At 40.1% G+C, this 21,932-nt stretch overlaps 1 protein-coding gene across 1 annotated transcript in view; it reads right to left on the bottom strand.

Annotated features, from left to right (window-relative positions):
• The window catches only part of PITPNM3 (PITPNM family member 3), a 96,311-nt gene that overhangs the window by 23,592 nt on the left and 50,787 nt on the right, over positions 1-21,932 (bottom strand). The window contains exons 7-10 of the mRNA XM_050909218.1: positions 16,681-16,870; positions 13,758-13,877; positions 6,774-6,955; positions 4,001-4,170 (exon numbers count right to left, since the gene is read on the bottom strand). Coding sequence (XP_050765175.1) covers positions 4,001-4,170; positions 6,774-6,955; positions 13,758-13,877; positions 16,681-16,870 — 662 coding nt within the window. The remainder of the gene's footprint in view (positions 1-4,000; positions 4,171-6,773; positions 6,956-13,757; positions 13,878-16,680; positions 16,871-21,932) is intronic.

Here is a 21,932-nt window from a genome sequence, read left to right as displayed (position 1 = left end):
AGCAAGCCTCTTCCAAGGATAATCAGCACACAGAGAGTGGAAGACTCTGGCAGAGACACACAAATGATCAGTACTTTAGAAAATAAGAACTGAGACTAGACAGTGGGAGGACCACAGAAGAGAGTGCTAGAGGGTAACAAGAAGCACTGTCAAGGAAGCACTAAGGGACCAACAGAATAATCGACAGAAGAGAATTAAAGGGCATTTGGCAAGGAAATAAAAAATTGGAATTAAGATTTGGTTGTAGCCACACTCTTATTAGTGTAAAAATAAATAAATATTCAGAAAGTAAAACATGACAAAATGCATCTGTTCTGCAGACAGAACAGGCAAACCTCTGGATATAATTTTCTTCCCTTTTATTTTAAAACCCGACTCTAACAAAACAAATAAATAAAAACATCCTGAATTTTACTTCTCACATTTCCAGGTAGATTTCTACCTTTGATTTCAGTAAAAAGGGCACCTGACTCTTCTCACCTAACTTCCAACTGTCTGCATGATAGGTTTCAATTTGTCTGTTTTCCCCTCAGCTGCACCATAATTATCACTTTAAAATGGGATTCTCTTATCATATGTACCTCTAAAGGCTAATTACGCTTCAAGTAGACTCTGCTCACCTTGGAATGTGTTTGAAATGCTGGTCAGTTGAGCTGCTCTCAAAGCATGCTCCCTGCAGGATACCAGACGGAGGTTGGAAGTGAGAGCTAATTTGAAGAAAATAGTTTAAAATACTAGTAATTAATGTGAAATTTTCCTGTCAAAGTGTCTGGAGGGTATCAGAGCTGAGACTGGGGAAAGAAGGACTATCGGCTAGAGAGTTTAGAAACATACAGTCCCAGTCCAGTAAAGTATTTAAGCATTGAATTTGCCATCCATCTCTACCTAATCCCAATTCTTTATCGTTATCTCATTCATCCACTATAAATTTGAGAAGGGAACTTTGACCTGTGCACAGAGCTGCCACCAAAATATTATAGAAGGACTCAGAAGTTGCGTTTGCTCTTTGCTTTCTAGTATATAAAGGTAAAAATGTAACTGTATGGTACATTAATTTCTTCCAAACTGGTAACAGGAACACTTGCTGTGCAGAAGAGCTTGCTTTAGATTCCTGTAGCAAGTGGAAAACTGTGGAATAGACACATTATATCTTGCCCCAATCTTATCAGTTTCACTGTCCATAAGCCATGCCTCAGACATCTTGCTAAAGGAAGCTATCAGAACTCAAAGACATCGTGTCTTCTCTTTACTGATACATTCTCATCAATAAATGGCAAGCACATACAGCAATCAGAGTCATGGTAACCTTCAGAAATTTCCTTCTTACCAGTCAGGGCAAAGCTGTCTCTTTTTTCTTCTCTTGCCTTGCAGCCTTCCCCAGTAACACAGATGAGTTTCAAGTTCAAAACAGCATTATGGCCTCATACAAAACATAGTCAAAATATGGTAAGTCACTTTGTTTTTAAAATTACCACCTGAGACAAATGCCAGTAGCCTCATTTTTACCTTGTTCATGCTTTGCCTGGATTTCAGATAGGGAAAGGTTATGATCAACTTGCAGAGCTTCCCCTGTCCCAGTGATCCTACTTCACAATATAAGGCTTCAGGAAGACAGCTCTCACCTCTGTGAATCCAACATTACTTCTAAAGGGCATGTTTATATGGCCAACAATGACTTTTAAATGTAATTGTCACACTTTTGAACACACAAATGCTTTCATATGCAGCACAGCATTCAAGGGAAGACTTTCAGGGCAATCCCTCTTGCAAAAAGCCACAATTCCATTACATTTTCACACATTTTCAATACACGTGTACATTCCCTTGAAGTGAAATGTGAATTTCATCTGTGCTTATCAGGACTGACTGATAGGAGGGTTTACCACACACAGTCAACGGCTGACAGCCACCACTGGCTGTACGAAAAGATGTGTCAATGTCTGCCACTGAGGTACTCTCATACCAGACACTGCCAGTATTTTCTACTTACTGTGCTGTAACTGGCATCTGCTAATCAGCATTTGTCCTCAAAGACTCTAAAAAGGTTTCTAATGAAACAGATGTATGCTCTATTTCATATGTGATTCCAGAGTAAATGTGTCCATTCTGATTCATTAAATGGAAATCAGGACATCTTGCAAAAATACGAATTCTAGCTCAAAGAATTTGAATCCTTGTGCACAGATTAATACTGATAGATTTTTCCACGTGAAGTCCTACAAAAAAACCCCTCAACTCCCTGCCCCAAACCCCCCAGCAAAACCCCCATCATCTTCAGAGGGAAGTGTTGCTGATCTTGTAAAGAAATTCCTAAGACAGAAAAACAAATTGCAGTGCAGTTTTCAAAGCCAGCCATCACCTATGTAATTTTCGTTCATTTCCCTGACAGCTCTTTCACAGAAGCAAAAAGCCTTAGTTTGTGGGAAAATATATATGAATTCCCATTCTCTTTAGCTGAGCTTTGTTTTGGTTTTTTTTTTGTTTGAACAAAACTGAGTACTGCAAATATGAGGAATGAAATGCAAAATGGGAGTTTAATTATGCTCTCTTGTAAGTCCATGGAACTTGCTAAAAAAAATCCTACCAGATTTCTAAAGGCTCTGAAAAACATGAGTTTGGTAATTTTTTTAATTATGGCAGGTAAAATAATTTTCAGTTTATATTACATTTGTCCTGGTTTCGGCTAGGACAGAGTTAATTTTCTTCCTAGTAGCTGGTACAGTGCTGTGCTTTGGATTTAGTAGGAAAATAATGTTGATAACACGCTGATGTTTTTAGTTGTTGCTAAGTAGTGTTTATACTAAGTCAAGGATTTTTCAGCTTCTCGTGCCCAGCCAGCAAGAAGGCTGGAGGGGGCACAAGAAGCTGGGAGGGGACACAGCCAGGACAGCTGACCCAAACTGGCCAAAGAGCTATTCCATACCATATGACATCATGCCCAGTATATAAACTGGGGGGAGTTAACTGGGAGGGGGGATTGTGGCTCGGGAACTAACTCGGCATCAGTCAACGAGTGGTGAGCAATTGCATTGTGCACCACTTGCTTTGTATAGTTTAATTCTTTTAGTATTACTATTGTCATATTATTATTATCATTATCATTGTTTTTCATTCCTTTCTGTCCTATTAAACTGTCTTTATCTCAACTCACGAGTTTTTTTTTCCTGATTCTCTCCCCCATCCCAGGGGTGGGGGGGAGTGAGCAAGCGGCTGCGTGGTGCTTAGCTGCCGGCTGGGGTTAAACCACGACAACATTCCACTTTATTCCCGCAATCAAATGTGACTTTGAAAGCTCAGTCAAATGACATTACTCAAAAGTCTATAAATTGAGAAGAAAAAAATCGGGAATCCTGAATTGCTGTCTCTTCTCACTGTTGCAACTGATTTTTCTCTCTCACCTGATAAATGAACATATCATTTCCTATGAAGATGCTGTGCTATCCAAATCTCATACAATGCAAAGAGGCAAAACACATACTGAATTCTGGGAAGTAAAGTAAGCTCTTAATTAATTGAACACTTGAAAAAATCCAGACGTATTTAGAAATAAAACAAAAAAATCCTGCATGTGTCTGATCACTAGGCTCTGTTACCAGAGAGGAAAAAATGGCTCACAACCAACACATCCGGGGGCCAAATTTACCCATGAAGCCAGACGTGAACAAGATGCAATGCTGAACCAAGCACAGATGTTCTTTTTGGTATCTTTTTCAAGGACTGATCCTCGGTGAGGTGTAAGCTTCATGTTGTATGACATGGAATATATGATTAACAGCAGAGCAAAAGACACACTACTGTAAATGCGTAAGCAGTGACATCCCCGGAAAAACCCTCATCACCTCAGTACCTACCTACACTAACACTCCCATCTTTTAGAGGAAGAAACTTACCTCACTCACCAGTCTTTAACTAGGCTCCTTTATTTACCTCCTTTTATATGACTCTCTTTGTTTACAAAGGTCATTAAGCAGCCTGTATTCTAACCCCAGAAAGAGCTTACCATCCAGGCCAGGCAGAACAGTAGTCCTCATGGCCAGCACCAAACCAAGCGGCGATCCAAAGAGGAAGAAATCAGACACCTCGAATTCAAATCGGCCCAGGTTTACTTCTGAGAGACTGGAATTCACAGGAGGAAAGTCTGCACCATCTTTCAACACACTTGAGTGGATGCTGAGCAAAGAAAATGCACTGATTCAACAATAATGAAGAGGGCATCCAGAGAAAAAAATCCATTCCCAAAACAGGCTGCTTAGAAAGCTCTAGCATCTGTATCTAGATCTAAGCAATATGCCTTAAACTGTAGACAGATATTGCAGTATAGCAGCTACTTATCATGATTTCCAGTGCGACTATTCAGTAAATTTACTACCTTCAACATGTAAGAGTTTTCTACAGTTATTCTACAGAATATTTATTGGTAAGTTACACTAGGACTCTGAAGATTGAAGTTTACCTGTCCTCCCTTTTAGCAGTACAGATGTATGTAAGCTTATTCTGAAACTTCTACAAATTCTAACCTACTCAAGTTGTATAAGTACAATGGTATTAAATGCTTACAGTCATAAAGTATGTTACATGGGTACACAAAAAGCGTTGTTCTAATCAGTTCTCTGAGCTATGAACTAGAATTTCACTACTTTTCAACTACTTATTACAGATTAAAATTAGTGATGCTTACAGACAGCTTTTAATCTCTTAAGTGATTTAAACACTTCCATTTACTTCGTATGCCACACATGCAAGAGGTAAATACAGATCACCTATCCCTCACTGACAGAGAAAAGACTCGCCCCTCATTCAGTTCTGCTGGAGGTGAAATAACTACATTCAGAAGCAGAAAAGTAGCATATATACCTGCTGTCCAGTCATGAGACAGAGCAGAACATGCGTGCAGAGCCTGACTGAGAGATGCTGACCATGCTGACTTCAACCAGAGCTGTAACTGAAGCCCTCATGAATTATCTGCACACTATACTCTGCATCAGTGGCCAATCCAGAAATCCTGAAGATTGGTCCCAAATCAGGCCAAGACATCAGGCCTCTCTTTCAATCTGAGAACGTAGGGACATTCTCAATTTATAACCTGATATTAACTGAAACTCCGGGGACCAAGCCTGGGGCCCCTTTAGGGTAGAAATGAAGAAAGCCAAGAATTAAATCCATCATCGGCACAGCACTTAGGAGTTACCTCTCCATGCCAAAAGCACTCGGACAAAAAGCACAAGCTGACACACTGAAACACAACCACAGTGTGTAGGACAAGGACATTTCTGTGTGAAAGAGCGATCTTTGTAACCTCATTACTCACACTGACGCACCACCTCTAAATTGCAGTAAAAGAGCTCATGGGGAAAAAAGTATTAACGATCTTACGCAAGTCTCACAGACAGGAAACCAAAGGCTTGGAATCTCTATGTACAGGGTGGGTCAGAGGATGACATGGTTTGGTTTGTGTTTCCCCCCCCCTTTACCTTACCAAGGAATTTTTTCTGCCATCTTTAGCCTATGTTTGTCCAACTATTCCTCAATAACTTAGCAACAGCCTGAAGTCTGAGGAGTCCAAAACGTGAATGGAAGGTAACACTTTTCTATCTGCTTGCATAAATACAACTGCATGTAAAGCTTTCGGCTTAAAATCAGAGATAAACAGGAAATGAAAAAAGGCTTGGAAGAGAACTGTTATCTTTGTCTTTTAATTATCCCCCAAGTCTGAAGTGCTTTATACAAGCCAACACTGTGCTTTAAACATAACACAGTATTCCTTCTATGCAAGAACCTAAAAGTGACTGACCAAAAAAATCTTCATGTTTTCAGTCGTAGACAAGTGAAAAACAACCATTCTGCCTCAGAAGAAAGACATGTTATGACATATTGATATCCAGAAAACCCAATGATTTGAAAATAAAAGCCGAACAGTCAACAAAAGCAAAGCAAAGTACATTCAGTCAAAGCAAGAAAATAAAATTACCTTAAACTGCTACTAACAAAACTGCCAGACTTGAAATAAAGCACAGTAGTAAGTCTGCACTGAACTCAATGGTAGCAGAACTGAAACTTCAACACACAATAAAACTTCTCCCTCTGCATCACTCCCAATGAAATAAAGGAAATAAGATGATGGATAGAAGAAACAAAGCACAAAGAATTCAGATAAGCAAAAAACCAAATAGCTTAGAACAGGCAGAAACAATGACACAAAGGGAATGCTTATGTTCCCATCAAATCTGTGTTTTAAAGGTTTCTTAGGATCCAGGAAAGCTAATTAAGTTAACTCTCCTCCCCCAGCCTCCTCCTCATTTAAGCCAAATGTTTATGCAGGTTTTTTTTTTCTTTTAAAGCTGATCTGAATAGGTCATAGACTAATGGGAGCACATAAAGCAATTATCTCACTCTTTACAGAATAACAGAAAGCCTGTAAGTGAAGTCAGAGGGATCTTTAGAAAGAAAAATGTAACAGACATTTGGAATTATAAAGCATTCATCCATCTTGACTTATGTGGGCTGCACTGAAGAAACGGAACTACCTGCATTCAGTTCTGCATATTCAAAACTCTCACAACTGAATAAAGATTAAATAAAAAACTCTCCATGTGTGAGTAAGTTCATACTAGACCCACTGTATCTATGGTTTTCTTTGAGGAGTATACAGGGACTTTACGCAAACCTCCAGAAACACACCACACACAATAAAAATGATTTTGCTGCTCTGGCGTTGACAGGCTCCATTCAATGGCAAGCCTATTTCTTTTACTCAGTCATCAAATACTAGTTACCTAGACAGGAAAGCATGATGTTGGGTTATAGTATCACAGTCATAGGTGGATGAGTCACTCTGTTTCCTAGGCAACGGCTGCCTTGGCTTCTCATCCTCCATGATTCCCGAGATGTCAATATTGCTTTTGCTCAGGCGTTTGCTGCCACCCAGACTGGAGTCTTCTGCTAAGAGGGGATTATCCTTCAGAGAATGAACAGAGCAAAAGGAAGATTTAGACAGTGACCAAAACACAACAGAGCATATATGAAATGGCTGCATTTATACATTTGACTTCACTCTATCCAAGAAAGGGTGGAAGGGGTTAGACTTTCTCTCTGCAGTAGAAGATAAGGAAAGAGATGAAGACTAAATTTCCCTGTAAGATGTATAGCCTAAAAGCTGGAATGAGAATCAGGAATTTTAGGGGGGAGGAGTAGGAGTAACACAAAAGCTTTATCCCTCATGACTTCATCATTCTTAGAGAACTATAAATATCATAAGGTAATCAGAAGGGGTCTTACCTGAGTGCACAAAATGCCCATTAACAACATTAATGGTCTTGCTCATCATGTTCCATGGATGCGGGACCTGATTTTTTAAGAATGTGAACTTCTGCGGGATGCAAGAGGAGACCAGTGGTACCATATCTTTAAGGTACCCCTTAAAATAGGAAATAGATTTATTTATTGTTCATTTCCTCCAGCACTTCTGCAGCTTGCACCAGCATCCTCCCTGACGTATCCCTACTACCGTCAGACTTTTATTCCTGCGTCCATTTCAGTAGCCAATGCAAACACTGCTTTTCAGAACAAATGCCATTGGACTGAATCCCCCCATTCACGCATGAGATCCGGGCGCGTGAGGCATGCAAGATCTGGTTCTTTCTAACAACTGTGTAATCCAATTCTCTGTAAATCTCCTTCTATTCAGATCAACAAAATAAGACAGCGTGAAAATGCCTGACATCTATTTTTACAAAACTTCAAAGATACGAACACCAACAAGGCACACTGGGAGAACAGGTAACAGTTAAACCCCTTCTAATTGCGTAGTTATTGGTTTTCATCCATATTCTACTAACTCTTGCAATGCAGTACTAGAATTCATGAGATGATATGATACAACTAGCATTAGCATCTTAATAACATGCAGAAGATTAGTTTAGGACCAGCATGTTCACAGACAATTATTCCTGTGATGGTACAATGAAAAAACTTAACATGCGCGTAGGAATCTCTTTCTGCAGTTCATAGTAACATCGCAAAATTCATGTCATGTCAACTTTCATACTAAAGTTGTGTAAGACTTAGGACTTTGCTTGGCATAATGCTAATGTATCTACAACATCAAAACTAAGCCTCACTTCTTGTAGTTGTTACTGTTAATGAGTGCAGAGAACTATTTCACAGGGTCAGGTAGGAGGTGAGGGCTCCTGCTGTGTGTTGGCAGCTGAATGCCCCCACCGTTTTGTGTGCTAAAGTGATGTAAAACCAAAATAAAGTCTCCACCTAAAATATGTGCTTCTGTTGAATTCAAGCCAGAACTAACTACAGGCCCTACTTGTATTTTTTTATGTAACCAGTAACTTTTTTTTCAGCCTGACACTGACTCTATGTAGCTTGATTTGCCCCGCAGTTTACCACCTTACATTGAAGCTCTGTTGTAACATCAGTCCTTTTTAGCAACTCTATTCTCCAGAAAACCAGGGACCTTTCAAAGCCAAAATTCCTATAACCAGTGTTCCTGATAGAGTTTCTTACAGAGTAACTTTTTATAAGTGAATTCTCAAGAGCGTAAGTGAGCAACATTTCTTTATCTGCTCGTGTCTCATGATTATCTCAAACTGATTCAGCAAAGGTATTTATTTATCTCTTAGCCTTCATGATGAGTTCTGATCTCTAGCTCGTTCCCAAGCAACAGTGCCATGAAAATGCAAAATATTTATGATTTTAAATTGTAATTTGCATGCTACAAATATTCTGCAACCTTTGCCTAAAATTCCAATTTGGTGTTTTTACTATGAATAAATTTATTAGAGTGCGTAAGAATATTCATGGCGGTACACAAAAGGGAGGTGAATCCACATACACATAGCTGAAAGGGAATTTTTACAGATTGAACCAAAGCCCATGAAATGCACTGACAAATCCATTGATGTAAATGGGCTGTAGGTCAAGCTCTTAAACATCATACCACCAGTGACTTCTGAAAACCATATCAGTGCTGTCAAGGCTCAGAGTTTCATCAGAACTCTGGTGACATTTTAAGGCTCTCTTCGTTAAAATCACATAGCAGATATGTCAGCATCTCAGCTCCCATTACTTTTTAAAAAGGAATTCCTGTCAATGGATTGAGAAAAACGGGAACCCTTGAAGGTGCCAGAGCAAGAAAGCAGATGCAAGGAACTCAAGATGATTAAATATTTTTGTTTAGGTCTCTTGATTTCCTGGTGGTCTTCTTCCAGGAAGAAGGCTGGCTGTTGGAAAGGCATAGAGTTGGCAGTACCGTAACACCAAACGTTTTTCTTTTAGTCACACGCATGTTCCTCCACAGTATTTAAAAACTAGCTTGTGTCACCACAGAACTAGCTAGGAAGACTTTTTAGTAATGGAAGCTAATATCTTCATCCCTGAAAGCTGGCAACAATTCACCTTTGTCCTCTAAGCTTCAATAACAGGTTCTGCTTGCAGAAGGTGTGTTCTTCTCTCCTGTCATAAGACAATCTCAGACAGGTCAAATTTTGCAGGAGTTTGACAGTCTTGGAACAATACTGTGTGGGAAAAGCATCAAGCTCCCGCTTCTGCACTGCTATCATTAAGGTTAACCTAGCATACCTAGCATTTCAGTTGTGCATGTTGATTTACTGGGCACGACGTTTCTGTCAGACACAGTAGAATGCTAGCGGCTTTTTCTTTTTCTTTTTTTTTGGAGGGGGGGTTTAAACTCTAGAATAATAACCATCACCTAAAGCGAGTTAACAGGACATGGCATGCTATTATTGCACTGCAGAAGAAAGCCTTCATTTTCTTTGGTCAAAATCAACACATTTTAAGCTTGATTTTCTTCCATAGACCTAAACTCAGGTCTTCCAAAGCATACATGCCACAGGCAGTTCAATGAGGGAAGAAAAGAGTAGTTTTAGAAGGACAAGGGACTAGACCTCTGTGAGACCTAGGGAAGGCCACTGGGAAATTGGCTAGGCATTGTACAAGAGAGCAGGATCCAAAGTTGTTCTTTTCCTTGTTGCATACAACTCTCTCCCCACACTCTTTTACATTTTCTCCACCACTGCTCCCTGCACCTGTCTTCTTGGACATAGCATTATGCCACTGCATTACACTGTTGAAGTGTCACTGGAACATTCTTCACAATTCATAACAGCAAATGCCCCAAGTGAAAATAGACTTTATCATGCTCAGTACTTTTAAGCAACTTGCAAAGAGGGTAAAATCCAACTAGACAAAACAGAGGATGTGAGAAAGAGTGCAAGGCTTACAGATGAGGACTGAGGCATGACAGATCAAGAAACTTGGCCAAAGTCATGCAGACAGACTATGGAAAACATGCTAATTGAATCTATTTCTCTGAAGCTACAGAAAGAACAAGTTCATAGGACAGGTATTTCCCATACCCTCACTCAGTACTGGAGCACATTAGCAGCCCCGTGCACGTGGGGTGAGATTTCATGTCAAGAAGAGATGCTGAAGAACATAATCTGGTCTCCAGAATTATGCAGATGAGTTGCAGGAAAATGAAACCAAGACAGAAGCAGTATATGATCTATAAGATGAACCTTCCCACGCAGTTCCACCTGTAGTCTTCAACAGCCAAGAGGACCTCCTGGCTTCTGTGATAAGTGAACAATTAGTCTTATTTCTGAGAACAGGGAACCTGGGAACTATAGTTAGTGCCCATTCTGGAGCTGGCTTTTATCTCATGAACAACCTGTTCATGTGATAGTCCCTTGGGGACTGAACTGGGACCAAATTCATTTTACACGTTACTGAACAGCCATTCAACAGAGAAAGCCTGACAACCATTTCACAGAGACAGAAGGTTATTTGGTGAGAACTATCACTAAGCAATTAACTTCTTTAAACCATCTGGGCCTTCTCTGCATCTGAGTGGTGAAAATTACATCAGAGGCTAAGAGTATGTCAAAATGTCTGCACACTGTGGTGTCATGGTGAAGAGAAAGTGTTCAAATTTATAGTAGTCTGATAGATTTAAAAAAAAAAGTCTTGTTAAAAAGTCTCGTATCCAAACCTATTCAAAAAACCTGGCCAGATTTTAATCTCACTGGTTGGAGCATTTAGGTTCACCTTCATGACACAGTCTTTCTTGTTTACTGCAAAAGAGGCTGAGCCAATTCGGCATTTATATCAGCCAGATCAGGGAGTGAGATACAGTTCCAAAAAATACACTAAACCACTTAAAAAGACATTAGGCAACACATTAGAAGAAGGTTGAGGTGATCAGTATAGAGACTATTCGCTGCATTTTAAGCAGTTAAAAAGCTTGTTTTCCATTGCTACAAGCTCTTTCAACTCCCCCACATGCCACAATTAAAAGCTCATCTGCAGTAAACTGGTATCAATGCTGGGATTTGAATTAGTCACCCAGAGGTGGCTTTTATTTATCTTTGATCCATGTGAAGCAAATCGTCAACTTTCTCCATTCGTCCTAATGAAGAGTTGTCTACTTCTAAATTATGAGCATTTTAGCTGTTGCAACAAAAACGAACCATCTCCCTCTTCTAAAAGACAGTGTTCCCAACCAAGTACAGTGATTGCTAATGTAAGAGTTTGGGTTTCTGCTTCTGATGATGGACCAAGTTCACTTCATCCTTCTGTCCTTTAATAACCCAAGGAGTGATATGATGATGACGATGACAACAACACTGGCTTTCTTTGTTAAGTATTTTGACATTTACAAATGTAACTGATTTTTAAAGAGCAAGAGTTACTAGTCTGGTCTGAGCAGAGTGACATTTGCTCTACTGCAGATTCTTTTATTGAACATGCAGGTAAATTTTCAAATACTGCCCAGTACAAGCATGTACACGCAACAATCATCACAATCTCAGTAATCATTCACATTTCTGCCTATACTGTAGAAGTCACTACCTATTATGGATAATCCTGACTTGATTATTTAGTGTATATTGGAAACTGAAATACAGAAAACAGACTACACACAAACTGACAAATACTCACCTGGGGTAGTAGAAGAATGCACCATTCTAATTCCTTATTTACATTGCCTCATTGAATTAACAGGCCCTCTCTCTACAAAAGGCAGTTTCTAGTGCCTAAAACTGTGAACTAGTCAGAGAATGTAACGGTCACTGCATCACCAATCTAGCTTATTATTATAGACCACTTTGAAATAAACAGAGTAAGAAGGGAACTATATAAACCTAATTTACTGTATTTTCACGGTTTATAACCAGAACATAAAATGCAATGGTTGAGAGTACCTCAGTCTCATCCTTATTTCCAACTGGTTTAATTTCACAAATGCCCCTGACATTTGTGAAATGGTAAAGTAAAAAAACTCCCTTATATTTCTGTGTCTCAAACTCTTCCAATAAGATCCATTTCTACTGGAGACACCAAGGAAGGGGAGGGGGGGGGACACACCCAACTGTAAAAAAAAAAGAGTCCTCTTGAACGTGTTTCACAGGAGCAAGCTGAGAACAACGGACAGAAAGACAAGATAAGGAAGGAAGAGCATACTTAGTTCTTCTGAACACACAGGGTAGTAGAGATGAAGATGGGAGGAGAAGACAGAAAAGATGGAGAGAGGAATGGGAAGAGAAGCTCTGTGGTATCAGAAAAGAGAGGAATACAAGAAAGTTGAAACTGTAAGAGCAGGGAAGTCAAAAGAACCTATACTCCCTAAAGCCTGATCCTGACTCTCAGATTCAGCAGCAGCCCTTGCACAATCAACCCCACTATAGCACTGGGATCCAGGAGGACCACTTCTCCATTTACTTTGCTTGCACTGCCCTGTCCTCAGTGCTGGTACTATCCAAAGGCTGGCTGCTGAGGATCCAGAGCCATTAAGTAACTCTCCTTCCTGGAAACATTTAGAGGATGTCTCTCTGCTTGAGAGTACTCCCATCACACATAGCTCTCAACTGAACCAAGCAGGTTGGTATCACTGAGCCCATTTTTGAGGAGAGAGGTAACTAAAGAGTCAAGAGATGAAACAGTTTGGTCAGGGTCACAAAACTGTCGAAGAACGGAGCGCGGGCACCTCACTCAGTGTCAACTCTAATACACCACACCCCCTCTCCATATCCACTTGAGTCTGAAGTACGTAAGATTAGTTGAACTTCAACTTTCTTTCTTAAGTGTTGAACACAATAACGAAGATTACATGCTAGCATTACTTTAAAAAATTGTGCTTTTACTATCATAAAATCTTTCCTGGATCACAGTTAGAATTAATCCTCCCTTCTCTCCAAATGTAGCACTCATATAGACACTGTTATGCTCAGTGGTCCATTCACAGACCCTCAGGTGACTTGCATTCCTTATCAGGAAGGAGGCATTCTTTCACCAGTCACTAAAACTTATTCATGAACACATCTTAATGCTAGACTACCCCCAGGCAGTAGCATAAGGCATTCCAGACCCTATGTGAACAAATAAAAAAATTATAAAAAGAAAGATAAAAGATTTTGGCAAAACCAGGAGCCTACCAGAGATTACTGAGAGAGGACATATTTGCATCTACAGTTAGGGATACAATAAAGGGCACTTGGTAACCCTACTTTAAAGATTTATAGATAAAGCCTTCACTAGTGATTTCTGTATATCATAAAACTGAAGCTTCAGACTTAATTTTCAGACAGCAATTTTTTGATATATGAGCAAAATCCCATGCTATCACGGCAATTTACCAAATCCTTAAATTTTCTCTGGTTTATATGGAGCTGATTTCCTCCAGGGAATGAATCTATAGGGTTTCAGCTGTGTGGATTTTTTCTCTTCACCTGGATGCTGCTGCTGCTTCCTCTCCTGCTACTGTTCCGACTCTCGTCAGCTGTATTAGAATTATAGCAGATGGCATCAAAGCCCAAAATTCCTCCAATGCAGTCACCAATGAGACACACCTGAGGAAATAAAAAGATTTTTTTGGGAGATGTAGCAAGTGTTTTAAAAGAAACAAAAAGCATCACAGCACTGCAGAGGAGTTGCTGTCTTACACCCTTGTTCCTGTTTTTTTACACCTTGGTTCCTATTGCAGCTGAAAATGTGTAGCCACTTTCTCCCACTTCCTTTTATCTCCAGACATACGCCCTATGCCAAGAATACCTGTCCCAGGGACTATTTTGACCAGCTGGGAGTTCTGCCAAACAGGCTAGAATTCTTTCAGCTGCTTGCAGCCAGATTCCAGCTCAAAAAGTCCAGATCACTGGACAACCAGTCTCACAAAGATTTCAAGCCACTTAACATTTCCTTCAGAGTCATACAGGGAAGAGGATCTCAACAGATTAAAAACAGATTGGTACTCCCCTGTCAGGACTAGGGAATGCAACGGAACTTTTAAATGAGGTATTAAGTAGAAAGATTCACTCTTGCTTCACATTTAATATAAACATACAAGCTACTTTCAAAGTATGGACCTGGGAATTAAAATACATAGACTACTAAAATTGGGAATTCAATAGTTGGAGTAATTTTATGCCACACTAGAATCTACCTCACAAGCCAAATCCGCTGAACACCTCCCCATCCCATAGGAGATGATTCCTGTCCCCCGGCCTGTGTCTGAGGATGAGTAATAGCTGTATTACCTTTCTCCTTGATAACAACCTCCATGGTTCCACAGGTTCCAGCAACCCTTTCTCTCCAATTCTCAAACTGAAGCAAACGTCTAATCTGTTGTTCCCAACTCCAATTAGTTTAACAGAAGACATTACCTCTCCTTGCAAACCTTAACTTGCTTCTAGCCTTAATTCAGCTTGGCTACAACACTAAACTATAAGTTTTGGATAACAGGATGTTGTGCATGATTTCTTCATGCAAGTGAAGCGCGGTAGGCAAAGCAAGTGCTTCAAGATGCAGGTAGGGAAAAACCTCAAACTTCTCTTGGTGCATCTCCACATACCACACTCTCTTAATTAAGTACATTTCTTGGGATAAAAACATTTTTAAAAATAAAATAAAATATCAAAATACATTAAGGTAACATCTATCCTAAGACAATTTTGGTTCTAAAGTTGTACACAACTGAACAGCATGCTGATTTACTTTCTGATTTTCAAATTCCTACGCCACGCAATGAAGTCCACAAAGAACTGAAAATTATATGATACAGGTAACCTTAATAAAATTAGCAGCACATTTTGTGGGGGATTAATAGTATTTCCTTCAATTTACCATTCCATTTCTAATCCTCATTATTATTGGCATTAAGGTAATGGTGTTAACTTGTTCCAGATACTGTATAAAACCAAAAAGACAATCTCTGATCTAATGAACTTGCAATATAAATGGACAGAAGAGACCAAAATATGAAAGGAAAGATACACACAGGGTGGGGGTCAGGTTATATGGTATGTATTTTAGAAGTACAGGACTTATTCAGAGGCAGAGTTGAGATTTCTATCTAAGGACCAAAGCAAAGCACTGTAGACAGCACAGAGAAGTCACTTTCATTTTAACAATGCTGGTAATTGTTGATGGTGAAAATTCTGTGGAGCATACAGAGGTTGTGCAGACTTTTTCACGTGAAATATTAATATATATGGTTTGTATAACACACCAAGGAGACTTCTTTGTAGCTTTGTCAAAGAAAAAAACCCCGTAACACTCAATTTCTGTCGAGAGAATTGTTTTCACAATTCTTTCTGTAACTGGTATAATTCTTCTTTACATAATCTCACCTTTCATAATGTTCTGTCACTGCAGCCGGGCTGTTTTTATGCTTCAAGCAAGAATAGTTTACTATGGATATTCAAACTGGCTTCAAACAAAATTGTAGTCTAAAAATACTGATATGCCACAGCACAATCTTATTACTGCTATGGAAAAGAATTCATTTGTGTAATAAGACACATGCTTTCCTTCAAAGATTACACTGTACTCTATATTAAATGCCTTTTTTTCTCTTTTTCTGAAGTCTGGAGGTCACTGTACTTTAAGGAAGTGCATGTTTCCGGGGGTAGCAGTATCATATTTATTCTATGTGAAGCAGGAAAGTACTGGTTTTTGTAGTCTAAAGATGAAGAAGCAGGAACAGTAACCGTGACACGTCGGCCGGAAGAAGCCTGCAGGTGACTTCACTGGGGAGGGGGTCACACCAGAAAAATTACATGACTTTCCCAAAGTTACACAGGAAATCTGCAACACTGCTGGCAACTGAGTATTTGTCTTCTAAGTTTCTTTACTGTCAATTGTTTTCTTACTACTGTGATGGAGGCAAAAAAGAAATAGCAATAGTTAAATGTTGGATTCCCTATGCTCTTAGTCAGACATGTCCCAACTTTTCTATTAGCTATAGCAGGTGTGTGAGGAACTCAGTAACATAGATTATCATTTGCCTTGGGCTGCCATGCTTGTTCACTGATTAGCATACCATGCTTACCGCACAACTAAGGCTCTTAACCATTACCAGAGTTCGTAGCAATACTTAGTAAGACCTTAGGGGTCAAAATGCTTGTGGGAGAAGGTATAGTATCTTCTACCAACTGAGTAAGTCCAGGTTAGATACTGCACAGGATTCCAGAAGCGTCTTTCTCATGCTGGGCACTGAGAAGGCATTTTGCATGGGTAACACCCTGCTAACATTCATTCATCATATTTGCAGTATTGTCCCACGCTCGTAACTCAAAACCCTCAACACAATGGCTTAAAAAGAAACAGCCTTGCTCTGAAGGAATTTTACTTTGATGTAATAGAAAATAGTCCTACCTGTCCATTAAAACCAGCCCCATCTGTAGATTTGAGAAATTCATTGTAAACTTGATTGGCTCTACTGATCACCATGGCAACTGCATCCTGGTATTGAGGGGATGAAACAGCCAGCAAGGGCAAGGCAGCCAGTGGGATGTGGTCTTCACTGCTGCTGAGACAGCTCTCATCATAGCTGTAGGGATTTAGGCTGGAGAAGGACATGCTATCATCAGGAAAAAATGCAAGAGGCAGCACACAGCATTAGAGAATGAACAGTTACTTATTAACAGAAACGGGTTGGGCTATTGCAGTTCACAATGACAGAATACAGGAAGGATCATTTTCTCACGGAATTCAACTGCTTAAAAAACCAAGGAGTTACTGCTTTATGTGAATGAGATCATGCTAGAAGGCATTTCTGTAGTTAAACACATTTGGTGCAATTTTCCCACATACAAGTAGACAACTCAGAACAGCAAAGAGATTATTTCGTTTCAGCTTTTTTTTTCCCCATATAACAACTTACTACATCCAAGAATGGGATCCAATCATCACAATGGAATATTGTTTCCTTGAACACAAGTGTGACATGTATTGTTCAAAAGCATATAAAAACATTTTTCCCAGTGTCCCACCCTTTCAAAAAGATGGAACAAAGCTGCACACACTCTGAAATCATACGTAAATGTTTGCACAGTGACATTTTGCAAAAAGGAGGTGACTCGACTGAAAACGCAAGCTTAAATTTGATAGGATGGCAGCTTTATTTTAGCTTGGATGTGCACCCTGCAAGTTTCTCAGTAAACCTGCCAATTGTCTTGACTGATTTTTATTGATGAGTGGGGAAAACAATCACAGAGAGCCAAAGATGCAACGCACATTAGTGTGTGCCAGATTCTCTTACAGCAATTTGACTGTCCTTTAGAGATTAAAGGAAAGTCAGAAGTATTTTGGATAATTCAGCTCATCCAAAGTTCATCCAAAGCTGCAGGCAGGCAACTTCAACGCTATTTTGTATTCGCTTTCTTTAGGAACTTGGTGGGCTCTCACAATATTAAAAAGCAAGCTGCCTGAAATGGAATTAGTCTATGTCTTTGCTAAAACCTGCATCCTTGAGACTATTACCAGGGTAATGGAAGAAGAACAGAAGACTTGCAACGCTTAAGCATGGAAGCTGGTCAGTGTTCATGTCCTGAGCCTCACCGGACATTTCCACACTCGCCTCTTGCTGAAGCACTCCAATGATTTGCTACTTTTCATCCAAAGTAGTATAACAGTTTCTATGTCCTGGAGCTCAGCTGGCCTGCCAAGCTGTGTCAATTTACTAGTTAACACAGCTTCATTTTGCCAGCTGATCAGATCATCTAAATGCAGAGCAGACATACAGTTATGAATACTAACTCTCAAAAATGAAAAACGAACCTTAAAAACCTACATAAAAAGGCCTCATTTACTATAACAATTGGCAGATAACACTTCAGAAAGGGAAAGGAAGAAAACACAGGAGGAAAAAAAATTATGAAGTGAATGTTTGAAATGGAAAAAAATACCTGCATATGTTTTCATAATAGAAGTAAAATGCAAACAATATTCACAAGAGAACTACACAAAACAGAGTCAATGGAAAAATAAATAGCTGGTAATATTTTTTTTCGTGGCTAAAGGAATATAGATCAAACTGAAATTGAGCAATTATTGTCTAGACAATTAATCACAGTGAACTCGCTTGGAAATGAGGGTTTGGGTTTTTTAATTCCAATTTATTTTATTGTAAAGGTTGCAGCCACAGAGACCTCCGTTGTTATTGTAGACACAACACAAAGGGAAGCAAGATCCAGACCACTGAAAGAGTGTATGGAGGAGATGAAGTTGTTTATCACAGGGGACATGCTAAGTATTAGTGCTGAAGCTGAGACAAACAGGTAAAATATCAGTGCTGGAGCTGAGAGGAGCACAAGTCTTGTTATCTTGATGCACTGGCAGGACACTGCAGGAGGTCCTTCCAAAGCACCAGCTTGGAAACATCACACTTGCACAAAGGCTGGAGATGGAGAGGGAAATCACAAGGAAGTAGCTGAAATCATTAAGTGTAAGAGCCTGACAGATAAAGCCACCAGTGTTAGAACCCAACACCTCCCTGATAAAAGGCAGCAAACGACTAGGCTGCAAGACAGAACTGGTCTTCCGTGGTGGGTAAGAGTACACCTGGTGCCCAGGGGAGAAGTGATTGATGGCACAGTGGCATCTGCCAGCAGGGATAACTGAGACTGCACCATGGAGATGGGAGGTGAGGGGTTATTCAACCCGGGGGGCAGGGGGGAGGAAAGGAGGAACAAGGGAACAGGAGCTTATTCTGAGTGCAGACAGCATCTGGCTAGATGCAGATCAAGACAGAACACTGGTCCCTCCTCAAAACTTCCTCAGGTCAGCAGTCCCTGACCATGGCAGAGGTGAGAGGAGAAAGCAACAGGCAGAAATCACCCACATGGTAACATTTGTTTGGGTAACTGTCACACAACAGTTTTTTGACATTTATGATTTGGCTATCTGCACTCCATGTTGACAGTCCTAGGGACTTGCTATTGCTGTTTCTGAATGCCAGAATATGCATTTACTTCCTCCACTTTCAGGATAAAGGAAAAACAAGGAATAGAAATACTCAAATCATAATGACTGGACTTCTCCATACACTTTCTAATTAAATTATAAAAGTATTTTTAAAAATTGATTAGGAAAACGCAACACCAAGAGCTTACACTGTGGGACCCACCACTGTGCAAGGAGCATGCAAGGGGCTGAGCACTCCAAAACTCATCCAACAAAACACTTTCATCTCATTTGATTATTCATATGCTTACTTTCCTACTTAAGTGTTTGCTTCCTAAATGTAACTTTTGTTTCGGCCTTTTTCCCCTTCTCTTTTCTTCCCCTCCACTCCCCGCCCCCCGCCCCCAAATCTGCATTTACTATTCTCCAGTTTGGCTAATACTGTAATTTAGGAGCTCTAGTCTGAGGTGTGAATCAATGTATGTTCATCAAATCATATGCTATAAAAAGCATAACAGTTGATCCACTCTGGGATATTTTTCTCCCTGAAAAAGGAAGAGATGGCTCTCAAGTCATCTAGCGGGAACAAGAATGTGCCTTAGTTTTAACCCTTGTCTGTCCTTAGCAGCAAAGATGGAGGTAAGTGTCACAGGAGATCAGTCATGCATTATAAATCTACACAGGTTGCATAAACAGTGTCTTTCTGATTTATATGAGAGATACAGGAAACTGAAAGTGATGGGAGTAGATGGGAGCAGACCAGATTAAACAATCTGAAACATTTACTAGATGGAGTGATTTAGCCCTGAAAGATCCCTTTCCTTTAAGCCACTATTTGCAAGGCAGGGAGGAGAACTGCATAGGTGCATTCACATGAAAAGTCCCAGTGGAATCCCTCTGAACCTAGGCACTCAGCACACAGACACAGCATAATTCAAAACCTATGCCAAGGTAAACAGAGGGTTGTACTGCCTTGGCATGCACTACGCCCACACATTCAGAAAATGGAAGATACATTCAAACCAAACAAGAAATCTTGTGCTGCTGCTTAGTCAGTCATCTGGCTCACCCTCGATGAAACATTACAGTAATTAAAACCACACTTCGTCCCCCACCATTTGCTAAATGGAATGTTTACCACAAGTTTATGTTCCACAACTGCATCCTGGAGTTCTGGCTATGAAAGCTGCTGGCATGAAGCTGCAGAAATGTGAGAGCAGGGAATCATCTCTCCTTTTGTCAGCCCCAAATGGGTGCATCACAAGCAGCTCCACGCAAGAACATACCAAGGCAATATCAATCTTATGTCAGTGCTGGCACTGATTCTCTAGGACATTCAAACATCCAGCTTGGCTATTTTCAGTCTGGCTGAATACTGTGTGCTGCAACAAGAGGAAATCAAAAAACAGAGAAAGAAAGTGGGAGCTCTGTTCATTTGGGCTACCAACACACACTCTTCCTTCCACTCTACCAGCTCTTCTTCCAGACAGTTGAGACCTGCAGGCACTGCATTATGGGATACCTAACACACTGTAACACGCTGAGCCCTGTGTTAATCAATGGCCCAAATGGGCAAGGATGATCTCCCAAACACTCTTTGATGGTTCACCTCTTCTACTATCAGTCCTCTTGCTTTACAGGGCAGCGACCTGGACATACACACACTTCTTTCCTGGTTGTTTCAGTGTATTCCCCCCTGAAGCGAACAGTCAGGCACACCTTCCACCAGTCTGGTCTGCACCCTGCCACCTCTTCTTCCTATATGCCTGTCAAAGCTTGAAGTCCAGCTAGTATTTCAGAACTTTAATGTATTCCCCATCTCTCCTCTCTAACTCTCATCTGGACAGCAGGCATCACCACGGTTGTAGACCTCCTCAGCTCTTCTGCAGGGTTTTCTCCTCTACATGAGGTTCAAATGTAACCTTGGGCACTATATTGCAACAAAAAGACTATAAAAGCGACCATCACTTAGGGGAAGCCCAGACAATACCAAGAGAAGTTTCTCTTTGCTTAGAAAAGAAGAAATCAAGCAAATCTGATTCTCTCCTCCCCATCACGACAGAGTTCACTAGTTATTCCTGGTTTACACTTGTAGAAGAATTGAAGCAGGCCCAAGAGCATGTGGTTCTTTCTCCTTTCTCTATCATGCCATTTAAAATATTTATGTCAAGGAAAATATCACTAAGGAAAGAAATGTTACCTGAAAAGGTTCTCTCATTTAATGAGTGAATTTCAAGACTGAAAAAGTGGGCGAGGAAGAGCAGCTACTGAAGTGGATACATCCAATGGAAAATTCCATTTGTTATTTCTAAATTCATTTCACTAGAGCCACAGGGACAAATAACAACATCAAAAAGATTTTAATCCTTTCCCTTACTGAATATTCTGTATCTGCTCAGCTATCCTCTAGAATACTGCTTGGGCTGGTACCAGAACTAGAGCGCAATAAGAACTACACTACCAGAATTGATAGAATATAATCAATTATCATTATGACAATGTGGAAGCCAATCATACAGCACTCAGTGAAAAGTTTGCTCACTACCTGCTAAAACTTTCATTCATTTAGTGTGCAAGTTATGCTGCACGGAAAAGTTGTTTCAGTGGGGGGAAAAAAGTAAAATTAAGTTGGTTACACTACTGCTGCTACGGTCCCCGTTTCTGCACGAATCTTGTAAGGCAATCTGGCCATTTAATAGGCTTGGAACGAAAGTGTAACATCT

The sequence above is a fragment of the Gymnogyps californianus genome, chromosome 20, assembly GCF_018139145.2.
Source record: "Gymnogyps californianus isolate 813 chromosome 20, ASM1813914v2, whole genome shotgun sequence".
In the NCBI taxonomy this organism is placed as follows: domain Eukaryota; kingdom Metazoa; phylum Chordata; class Aves; order Accipitriformes; family Cathartidae; genus Gymnogyps; species Gymnogyps californianus.
Note: the sequence above shows the minus strand (reverse complement) of the source record. Positions and strands in the feature narration are given on the sequence as shown.